At 38.3% G+C, this 12592-nt stretch overlaps 1 protein-coding gene across 6 annotated transcripts in view; it reads left to right on the forward strand.

Moving 5' to 3' along the window:
- Positions 1-12592, forward strand: part of MICU1 (mitochondrial calcium uptake 1) — a 47469-nt gene that overhangs the window by 26171 nt on the left and 8706 nt on the right. For 4 of the 6 annotated variants that reach the window (XM_061565004.1, XM_061565006.1, XM_061565005.1 and 1 more), the window contains 3 exons: positions 11226-11252; positions 11941-12055; positions 12301-12383. In XM_061565004.1, the coding sequence (XP_061420988.1) occupies positions 11226-11252; positions 11941-12055; positions 12301-12383 (225 nt within the window). The remainder of the gene's footprint in view (positions 1-11225; positions 11253-11940; positions 12056-12300; positions 12384-12592) is intronic. The other 2 variants (XM_061565008.1, XM_061565009.1) reach the window with 1 other exon arrangement.

Genomic DNA, 12592 nt, shown 5'->3' on the forward strand with positions numbered 1-12592 from the left:
ATGGTAAGACCAAAGGTGGATGTCTGGAGTACACTTAAGGCTTTACCGTCAAATAATATTGGGTGCGCAAGTAAAGCTTAATTTAAAATGACACATTCAATACTATTTCGACGCCGCTACTCAAATATTAATGAGTAATTAAACAACAAAAATACAATTATGGATTCGTAAAACATTGATAAACCAGGTGTGTAAATTAATGTGTCATTACTGAATAACCACTTAGTGAAAAGCTTTTTCTCATCGGCGTCCGCTTGATTAAATAAATATCCACCCATGTAAGTTAATTTACAAAACATTTTTCACAGTTGCATAAAAATAAAATTAACAATGGTTGATGGTTCTCTTCAGTCGTGTGCATTCTGGGTAATCTCACTTCAATACCGTCAGTAGGTAACTCCGCATGTTTCAATGTCTTGGTTCTATGCACAATCTCTTGCACATCCTTCATACTAACCTAAATCGGTTCTTCATTCAAGTCTTCCAAATTAATTTTGTCTGGAACACCAGGAAGACCATGGATTGCTTCTGAAGCCAGTACCGTATTTCGGTTGTATGCATTTATGATTAGGGCTGGGTGGTAAGACATTTTTGTCAGCATATCACATCGCGGAGGAATTGTGATATTGTGACATTTTTCTAATTATTATAGTGCTATTGCAGTCTCACTGCCCAACACATGAGATAAGCTTAAATAGCTTAAAGATGGATGGCCACAAGAACCAGGAGTGGAAACAATTAGCAGTATATTTGTAAGTTTTGTTTAAAAACAACACATTAACAATCACGATCACTATACCGCTATATTTTGTTTCCAGCACTGGTCTTCCAGGAAGGCAGGGCAATGTATTTATTGGTGACATTGCATGCCATTGCCAACAGGACAGATGTCACGGCAACTATTTATAGCTTCAAGCTGACACTATCAGAGTGCCGATTCATTGCCCAGCCCTACTTATAAAATGTGAAGCATTTAAAAACAAATCTGCACTATATGCAGGTTGCTGACTTATAGGTTACAGTAATAACGTAAGAAAATGTGTGAAATCATGATGCAAACCTTTGGAAAAGCCTCTTTTTCCCAATGCATTCTGAGACGGCATAAGACATGTGAGTGCAGATAAGATGAGTTAGTTTATATCCAAATGTTGCTGCGTTAAATAAAGCGTTGGAATACATCAATCACAAGCATTTTTTAGTGGATTTTAAAAAGCAATGCATAATTGTAATGAAACATTACAAGCTGCAACATTTCACTCGTCCTACAAGGTCCAATGCTTTTAATTAACGTCCGAAATAAAATTTATGACCAGTTAAATCCTGACGACATTTAAAAGTAAGAAAATATAAGCCACTGCAAGAAAGAAAAGAAAAAAATGGCAAAAAGCTATGGATTGCTACAAATATTTACAACTTTTGCTTCACCAATATTCCTGTGTATTAAAATACGATTATACATTGCAATTTATTTAGACCATTCATTGGTTAATTTCATTATTTGTTCCAACATTAATATTCAGAGTTTAGCTACTCCTCTTGGATCTCCATCGTTAATGAAAACGACTGCATACCAATGAAGACGTTTTATCGCCTTCATTGTAGTTTATTGATTCCATGTAAAATGAACCTTTGTCTGGTGGCAAACCATGATGTGTGTAATTAAAATATATTGCATCTAAAAAACAAGTTGGCACAGGTAAAGCTCTTGATAAATTGCATCTTTTTTAAAACATTCATGTTTGAAAATCCTCCATTATGTCATTGACGAAGGAGCTTGTGCCAGTAAACTGGCTTTTGTACGATACGTGGAGCAGTGTTTTCCTGTTTCAGAGTGTGCATGTGTTTTTTAAATGTGTTTATCTTGTTTCATCCTGCCAATGCAAGATGGCAAATGGTGAATGTACATATTTAACTCTGTCCCAAGTGTTTCTGTTGTCGTTTTTAGACATGACAGTCTGGCTTTATTACACCTTCCAAAACACAGCTTGCCAATGCTAAATGCCCAGATTTGGGCAGATGTTTGGCAAGAGTAGCAATGAAAGACCTGCAAACGGGCATTTGAATTTAAAGAATAATAAGCTCCTGAAAATAATTGGTAGTGTCCGTGCATTACAGTGTTGGGATGTGATCGTGTGGGTCTAAGCTGGTAACCTGACATTTGTATCCATTTGTGCATGTGCTTTTGGTTGTTTCTGTGCAACAACATATTTGTACGTTGAAATCTCAATGTCTTGGGATGCAGGTACATTTATATGCTTTATAAATCCACGTAGGCTGCCTGAATGGATTGGCTTGCCCAGCTGGCTTTATTAATGGTATCTTAGATCAGCAGTTAGAATGTGATTGCAGATAAGGTGGCTAGGTGGCTCAGAGGTCAAAGCGCTGAGCTGGCAACAGTGAGAGTCTGCCTGTTCATTAAAATCGGGTTCTTAAATGTAATGAGTTAATTGGCTCAGCCCAGTCACCAATGACTGCACAAAAACAATAATCGCATCACATTTTGCTGTGCAATCAATTTTGTTCAATTCCAAGTCTGATTATTTGGTTTTATTGTCACGTGAAGAATATTGCTGGCAATGACAAATTGGGTGGGAAAGTGCTGCCCCCAACTTTGTCAGAAAGAGGTCACTTAAAGCAATCTCAGAGGTAGCTCTGTAATATTTGCTTCTGCGCGGCCATACTCAACACTTTAAGGGTTGCACTGTTAGAGATCCGAATAATGTACATACTTTTCCTCGTGACTTGATACTGTTAGCACGTTTAGGATAAGATTTGTGGAAAATATTTGTTTAAATGTAAATACAAATGTGTTTTAAGTTAGTTTTATATTTTTCTTCAGGTCCCATCTGTCTGCCCCTTAGCTACAATGGGTCTGAATTAAGTCCCTCCACTACTGCCTGTTGCCTACCAATGGCATGTCGAAGAGGCAGTCCCCTCCTCTACATCTTCCTTCACCATCATCAATCCAGCGTGCACTCTGTCTTGCTTTACTTTTCACTGGTTGTATTCCGGTGTGCATTACCAAATTAGTTTTTTTGACAGAATCCATTCATAAGATATATGCAAACCATTGCGGTCTCCTTGGCTCTTTTATAAGAGTGCATTTTTGCTACAGTATTTAACATGTGCTTTTTGTAGTATTGCTCATGAGAAAAAAAAATTCTATATTCACATATTCGACGTATGTTACATTCTAACAATAATCAAACTATCCGATGTTACAGGTCGTTCATGTCCTTACCGACAGAGCGTATGTTGGGATTATACAGGGTTGCCTGAGATATATTTCAAATAAACATGCGAGGGTAGAAAGATAGGGGGGGGGGGTGGTGGAGGGGAAGGTTAGGTGTGGTGTGGCTCTCAAAACAAATTAAGTTAACATTTGTGTCCACGTTTATAAAGAACAAGTAGTAACACAAATGAAGAGTTGTTAAAATGGTGGCATTACTTGATTTGTTGTATGGTTCAGTTTAGTGTTCCTGATTCATCATTAGAGGTAGTTGCTGTTGCAATGCTTGTTTGTACTGTTAAGTTGTATATAATATTTAATGTGACCTACGATTAGCATGCAGACCACAGAATTGTACATTGTACTTTGACAAGTGGACAGTTTATAATTAATGTCTGAGAATATATAGAACTGTATAGTTGATTGAAAATAATTAAAGGGTAATTTTAGCACTTGGCAAACATGCATGTGTCTAATTAATGGTAAGTATGTTGAAGGTGGAGTTTTTCCTGTTAAATAAAAGCAATTCATTACATTGTCAAAATAATTTGGGAAATATTTGATGATCTCACTGCTGTATAAATTAAGCTGAAATAGCCATGATAGAAAATATCACTCCCATGGTCTCATGATAGAAATTTTTTTGTGGACCGTATTGCATACAATTTCATGCAATTATGTTTTAAACGCCAACACAATCGCATTAGTTATGACTAGCAAGTTACACACATGAGTGCTTTAATTATGTTTGCTAAAACTCATCAACGATGCGGTGCCCTTGAAGGTGGTTGTATGCATGTAATGCATTCCACTTCACTGGATTAAAGAATCATTTTAGTAAAGGGACAGTAGATTGAATTTAATGCACATTTTCATATCTTTTGGCTGTTGGATAAAAGCCACCTTTGTAAGAAATATTTAATCATTGCTATCATCAGGCATGATCGATTCACTGCTGGATGAAGCCCATCCCTCAGTCTTGTGATGTTACAGTCCATCTCACTCCTTGTATCTATGGTGTGTGTCTTCTTGGGGGCAATCTCATGTTATATGATAATAGAATAGAATACATTTCAAATAGTGCAATCACAACTGTCTTGGCTATGACAAGCCCTAAAAACACTGATCACCTGAATCAAAATGTGCATCCCAACTTTATTTTCACCACGAATTAATTGTATTTATACATTCAAATACAACTGTAAACCATGTATAATTGTACAATATGAAAAAAATTACATTTTCTTTCCAGCTTAGATACCATTGAAGGTTTTATTGCTATGAATATGTAGTGTGCAGCCTTGATATTTACAAGAATGGCATGTTCAGCAAACCAAAATGCATGCAGCATCTGCTGTCATGTTCATGGTTCAATAGCGTAACTTTATTGCCTTGAAAATGTCAAGGCAGTGCTCTTGTGTGTGTGTGATTTATTTTCTTTTTACGCGTTTTTTGTTTACAAAACACGCTGCCCGTAGGGTGACGGTGTGCATCTGAGTACGTAAAATACGGGGCGGCGTTTTACCGTACGAAGCGGTTAGTATTCTCGGCGCACGTCTCAAATATCTTGGTTTAAGCAGCAGCACATCTGTTATCTCATAGCGGAGGGTTCACTCAACCACGATGTCCATTGTAAACTGCCAGTGGAAATATCCCTCGTCATGCCATAAACTAGAGACAACGTCATTTCGCAATATTGAATGCAATCAAATTTAAGATTAACATTTACAGACTCCACGTTGACATCTGCAATTTAGAAACAGCCATTATATAAAGACTAATTGTGTCCAATATTGCCATGGGTACTCAAACAATATCGTCTGTAAATCACCCGCACAAATATATAGATCCAATATTGAATTGTGTCCACATGGATGTGTTTAAGTCGTGTACATCGTATTTACTGCTTAATGCCATGTGTAGGTATGTCTATACAAAATGTTGACACGTACAGGCTCCATTATAGATGAATACACCTTTGAAATTTAAAACGCCCAGAATATCACGATTGAAAGCTTCTACTATAATACAATAATTCGAGGTATAATGTGTGTAATGTGCATAAAGGGTATGATCATAGAATAATTAAAAACGAGAACCTGTTCATGTTTACACTCGGGATATAACTTGCAAATAGTGTGGTGCTATTCATCATACTTATTTCCTTGACATGATCTTTAAAGATGCAGTGTAAAGTGTCGTTGAATGCAAGCTTTTCTCACAGTACAACCAGATGGCTTGTGTGTATTCTGAACATGTATTTTGTATGCCTTCCACTGTAACTCAACAGTGTTGGCAATGTACAAAGCAATGATAACTCATTTAAATTAATTGCGTTGAGAAAAGAAGCCCTCTGGGGCAAAAGGGATGATTGCTCGTCTTCGCTTCTGTTATTGGTAGATGCCACGGTGGTGAGATGTTAACTACCTCGCCTGGTATACAGGTGTGGATTTTTCTCCGGGTCCTTGAGTTTGCCCCTCCACATTTCGAAATGTGGCAGCTATAAATCCCCACGTGATGAACCACTTCGTTGAGCTATCATTTGTGGCCAGGTCTCCTACAAAAAAGAGCTGTATTGCTCAGTGGGCCTTACCTGATTAAAATATTTTTTGTAATAGTTTTGATTTATAGACAGCTTGATATTGGCCACACGTATGGTATTTAACGTGTAAGCAATACGGGGTTGAAAATTCGGCATATATAATGGAACCAACCCATCTCATCCCGCACCTCCGATTCGCACGGTTGACTCCGTGCGGTGCGAAAGAAGTTAAACGTACATCTCACGAAGACTGGCTGTGTCGTAACCCGAGGGAAAAAAAAACTTTCACATCTATACTTGGCTGCCTAAAATAGTTGAGTTGTGTGGCAGTTATGGGACACACCTCATGCAGCCTTGAGTATCCCACTGGGGTGTACCGTCAATACGTTGTGACTTTCCATTGATATCCGGAAATGTTCAATTAATTTGGTTCCATTGATCGCCGAATTCTCTTCTGGTAAATACCTTTTTCAATATCGTGCCTTTAATATATTAAGTTAACGACAAGCACTGTGGCAAAACGAACAGTGGATGACTCTTTTAAAATATACATTTTTAGCTTTTTAAAACAAAAATGTGTTCGGCAGAATGCTGGGTAAATATAGTTACATGTTTCTTTTCTCTGAGAAATGTGCTTTGTATTTTCATTCATTGTTCATGGTGGGTGTGGGTGGGAAACCGCTTTTGACCTTCAAGTAGCATCAAGGTCTTTCTTTCAACCGAGTGGACTATTCATTCCGTGTTTTTTTCCTTCAGTGTTATATTGCTATTGAATTTTATCTAACCGTTTTGGTTCCAGCACACCACACATTCTGTTTATTTTTTATTTTTGGAACTGTCAGAGACCTAAACATACAACGCAATCAATTACGAGTGCATGCCGTAAATAAACAAAAGATGGTGGCTAACCGTACAGGATAGGGTTTCGGTGGTGTAAAATGGTTTAAGATTACAATTTAAGCACTGGCAAGACGTGTGCATGCATCCATTCATGCAAGCTACAAAGCTGCGAAATGATGAACACAGAAAGGATCTGCCATCTTTACAACCGCATGGCTGTTGGGACAAATATTGACAGATTGAGACAGGTGGTTGGTTGGCTTCTATGTAACACTTAGTCATGGCTGCAGAAATAACTCCCACTGTCAAAAATAGAATAGGCTTCTATGTTTTTAATCCTCCCAGTATTTTAGTGAATACACGGTAATCGTATCAAGTGCACAGAATTACACACCAATTATGAAATTAATTGTATTAGTCTTTGCGGCAAAAAACGAGCCGTCAAAATTAGAACGTAAAACGATGTTAGTCTCACCATAGTCTCGACCAGACATTATTTTAAGTGTATACATGTATAAATGTATAGTTAATGTAATCAATATTTTAACTGGGCATGTAGTGACAAATTAATTAATTACTTTGATTCTTAGGCTCGTGTAATGTGCATCGAATATTTTTGGAAGAATCCATTATGTACAATTTATGTAAAATAAATACGGTACTACTCTTACATTTAAGCTCGTGGGTTTAAAAACTAAAAACTGGATGGTGTCACTGTAGGTGGTCGTTATAGTTACAGTATTTAAGAAAATGATTGGCTGCATTTTTTACATCTTTAAATAACCGTCATGAATTCTGCAGCGGTTTAATATGTATGTGGGTATTTTTCATGCTCTTGTTCCACATTGCTATCATTGTGTTGTGTTACGTTAAAATAGTCAGATTACTATGGCTTTTTTGTCAAAATGCTTTGCAAGAACCGTGAAATCGTGTATAAGCGCTGCTGGCATAATTCTATTTGCACGGTGCGTGGGTGGCATGTTCTGGTGAAAATGGCATGTATGCAGCTTAACTGGGCTCCTAATGGCATTACATTTATGGTGGGGGTGGGGTGGGAAAGGAAAAATTATATTCGTGAAATTTCACCTTAAATTTATTCTATGATCTTGTGTGTTTGCAAAGATCTTCAGCCAACTGCTCATGCTTACCAGATTGATGTGCTTTGCGAACGATGAGCTCCATTCACACGGAAGTAGTTATTGATCTTAAAGGGCCAATATGCCTGACCGGAAAACGCCCCAGTAGATTCAGAAGATTAAAGCAGCATACCATGTGTTCATTAAAAAGGAAAACATTGTGCAAATATTGAATTAAATTTATGTTGAAACGTTCTGTGCTTAATTAACGGGGGTTTTATATGAGTGGAGTGGTACAGTATAAATTGCAAAAACGGAAACATTGGCCGATTTATTAAATATTTTTTAAAATCATATTTGACATGTTCTGTAGTGCTTATATGTTTAAACACAATCCAACGGATCGTCCAATACATTTCCAATTGGGTAGGACTGGTAAATTGCATACAGTATGTTAAAAACATAAAATATTTATACGTTAAACTAAATTCAGAACACACTTCATATATTGCATTTGTGTTATTAATCATGGATTGTATATGGGTGAGCAGTAATTTGCCCTGAACTTAATTTCGAAATTGCTTTTAAAATGTCACGATTTTTATTTATTTTCATAAGTTGTATCGGACATGTGTGCGTTCAATCAGAACGGTGTGTGGTGAGTCATCTTGATCGGCCCCAATTCTAGTGGAAGACCGAAAACCCCCAGATAATAATGTGGAAAATTGCACTGACGAACATTTAAAATAATGGCAAATCGTGCAAATGCAAAAAAACCCAAAGCGGTAGTGGATTTATACGCGAGTCAACGGCAGAGAGATGCTTGGATATTTTTTAGGTTATTGTGCCCCCGTCTGGTGTAATACGAGGATGAATTGTGTGCTCTTGGAGCGTGTCTTATTGTTTACAAGTGAAGAAGAGCCCCCTGCAGTGTTCTTCACCACCCGTGTCATCACAGCGACAGAATTTGGTGTGCTCCTCATTAGACGAGTTTGAACATTTGTGTGTGTGCTCTCACGCAAATGGGCACAGTGCTCTCACGCAAATGGGCACAGTATACATTATTTAAGGTCCGGCGGTGTTTTATGTCGCCACAAAAATATATTTTCATTCGGCCGAAATATTTACTGAAACAGACTTGTGGTGATTTTTTTTTTTGGTGGCTTCAAATGCGTTCTGGGAGATGTACATTGCGACGGCATCAACAGGAAACTGGTGAATGACAAGTGGCAGTGTTGTAAGATTGCTCGTTATCTTTTCCCCAAAATGCCAGGACTTATTTTTAACAGCTCTGTTCCTGCACCATTGTTTTTGCTGGAACGCGTATATCCGCGCATTGTGTATTGAGAAAAACCGAGCTCCTGATGAATGATTTCCCTGCTGTTCAATGCTATATTTGCAATTAATCACCGAGCAGTTACATAAATATTAATAGCAAGTTGTGATAGTGCAACCTGAGATGATAAGGAATGGAGGGAAATGACATTCTATAATAATTATATATTCTGTTTTGATGGCTATGTTTTTGTTTTATTTAATATTCCAATGTGGCATACCTGCCATGCCACTCCTGTGACAAACATCATTCATGCAAACTCTTTGGTTCTTTCTGTAAAGTCACGTAGGTGAAATTTTTTTAAAATTAATTCACGACGTTTGGGAAGCAACACAAGCTTCCGTCATCAGGCGGGACAACCACAGCAATTAACAAAATTACTGTGCAAGAGTAATAGTGCATACGAATTGCCCAGTAATCTATGAGCACTTTGAATGCGGCATGACCACAGTGTGCATGGTGGTGGCTCGGTGTCCAGGCAGATATCTGCTTATTGTCTTTCTTGTGGATGGCTCCATGATGTCGCGAAGGAATTCTCTGAAGAAGAGTCTCTTTTTTAAAATCCTTTATATTAAGTTCGCTTGCTTGCTTGCTTAGGACCGTGCAAATCTTTCGGTCGTTTTTTAACCCACTTCCCGTGATCCAATCGAGCTGACATTTTGCACACAGACTCGTTGTGCGTGACAGTGAATTTTCATGAGAATTTTTTTCCAAAATTTTACACTGTTTAGGGAATTTTTTTAAAATATTTATTTACCAATTGGTTAATGCTGGCACACAATCATCTGACCCATAGGTGGCAGCCATCTCAAGCCAGAGGACGAGAGGACTCTAGCCGCCCTGATGTCACGCATATAAAGGATTTATAGTGAAAAACTTTGTTTTTACGGGTTAATTTTTTTTACTAATTTAACGAACACAGTTTGGACATATCTGCACGAGGGTCTGCTCTTATGAGGGGTGTCTGAGGTTTTGCACACCAGCAGCCATGGGTTAAATGATCCTCTGAGAAATAATCCCTGAGAAATATGATAGACTTTGGTAATGGTTTGTATTGAGTGGGATTAGTTTACAAACGTTGGATACAGAATCTCAAATAGCACACGATGGTAATCCTTATTGTTTTATACATTCATAATGCTTCATAATCATCATTCTATATGCACATGTCTCCAGTAGAGTGATATTTGTCCGTCTGAGCCTCATATCCCATTTATAATTACAGTGAGCAGTGGCTGCCCCCCCCCCCCCTCTGCTTATATAATCATGCACAGCGAATGCTCTCAACGTTACGAAATGTGAATTCATTTATTTACCCGTCTGCCACTTACAAGTTTGACTCCGTCATCAACTTAATCCTCTCGAGTGTAAGAAGCCTTTGTAAAACATTTATTGCAATTTTTTTTCACATAGACCACTTTCAAGAATGCTTCGCAACGTCTCCTTACACGCTTGCTTGAGCTGCATTCACGAAGATTGCACTCGCTTGGATTTGAATGCATACCCTATTCGAGATTTTACGTCTAAAGTGTTGTCAAAGTGTATCTCACCAGGATGTGCATTTTAGTTTTATGGTTAAAATGGCAAGCTACCTCCCAAGAAGGTTTACTTGTCCAATGCATCTTCCTCGGTCATCATTTTACATTCTCAGTGAGGAATGCTTATGCGTGTTCAAAAACTGCTTGGATATTTAGGTTCTGGTAGGCAGTTGCTGCCTGGGTCTTTGAAACGCACATACGTTTGTACCGACAGGTCGCTGGAGACCTTTGGCTGAAATATAATTAGTTTTATTTTTAGTGTGTCCACAATATTTTCATCTTGTGGCTCAAGACAAGATATTATCTTTTTTTTCCCAGCGGTGTCCTTTGCATGACTTTTCTAGGATTTGTATCTGGTCCGTAAGTCTATCATAAAACATTATTTGAAAGGCATACACTCTACGGTACTTGCATGTTGGGACTATATATGTATATACGCTTAGTATATATATTCATACGTAGAGGATTTATGGAAAAAAAATTCATTGGCAGGCATTTCTGTAAGATGCCTTACCAACTACAATATTTGAGTATATATAGACAGCTTAAAGGTTGAGACTAGGAGAGGTTATTTTTTTTATATATATAATATACGTAATACAGACGAATGGTAAAGCATCTGATGGCTTTGCGAGGCGCTAAAGGCATGTATCCTATATTTCAGGCTGGCCAACAACGTTCAAGAAATAAGGTAACATTTTGATATAGGTGGCTGATTGTAAACTGATGCTTCATGGCAATGTTAAGGGAGAACGGCAATAAGACATTTTACACATTTCCCAACGCTCATTCCCCTCTTGCGTAGGTTTTTGCGCTTGTGCTTATAAAAGCTCTCCTCGTGGGTTGTCGGGTTGTACTGCGCCATTCGGCATGATCTCCGACGTTTTCTTCAGTTCCTGCATAAAGCTCCTGGCATGCGGAGGCGAAACCTCGGACATCATGCCCGAACAACACCGTGCTACAACCTGAAAACACATCGGAGAGCCGTTTTTCCAATGTCGTGTTTTGGATTACGCGCGGGCTTGTGAAACAGCTGTCTCATATTAGTGAGGAACCACTGTAACCAACATGACTTCATTTAGTCACTTGCTGGCCATTTAGATTGATCTTGTTATTGGAGACAACAGGTTTGTATGACACAATCTTTGTCCGCTCACACCCACCACATCCAGATTATATACCTCGCTGCACATTCAATCAGAGAAGCAAAACGCGTGCATGTTTCGGGGGTTTTTCATTCTCTTAAGTGTGCATCCCACGGGACGGGTTGACCTTAAATGCTCGCAGGTCGTGCGTTGATGGAACAGCCGTGCTTCCTTGCGTTAGCACTGCTTTTTGTAGGTGGCAGATTAATGGGTGTTGTGTGATGCCTGCTTCAGAAACTGGCTCACGAACGGGAGATGTTTGCGGATGAAGACAGCATTTTCCATGTGCTGGGGGAATGTGGCCTGATCTCTTTCTCAGACTACATCTTCCTAACAACTGTTTTGTCCAGTAAGTCAATCACTTTATATCTTTAACAAACAAAACAAAAAAGCACGCTTGACAGTTTTACAAACGTTTCGGCACTTTTCATGTTGATGTGTGGCATAAAAAAGTGGTGATTTCACCTTGCACACCATTACTGTGTAAAAGAATTTTAAAAAATCCATTTTGTCAGAATGATCTGCAAAAACAAGAGGTCGCTTTTAAATACACTGCTGAATCGGCGTAATTATTTTTCTCCCCCTTTTCAACAGCTCCACAGAGGAATTTTGAAATTGCATTTAAAATGTTTGACCTCAATGGGGACGGAGAGGTGGACCTTGAAGAATTTGAAAGAGTAAGTGGACTATTTGGCATTAATGATAATTTGTGGATTAACATTGCGAGTATAAAGCTGTAAAAATATCTACTGCATTGTAGAAATGTGTGTGTGTGTGAGATAATAAATGCATCTTCAGAGTGATTTGGTAGGCAAAGCCCGCATATCCGTGGCAGCATCTCTTGGGATTTTAGTTGAAATGTGGCTCGGTGGAAAATTGTAACTCC

This window comes from Lethenteron reissneri, chromosome 34 (assembly GCF_015708825.2).
Source record: "Lethenteron reissneri isolate LAM-NWPU_2019-01 chromosome 34, ASM1570882v1, whole genome shotgun sequence".
NCBI lineage: Eukaryota > Metazoa > Chordata > Hyperoartia > Petromyzontiformes > Petromyzontidae > Lethenteron > Lethenteron reissneri.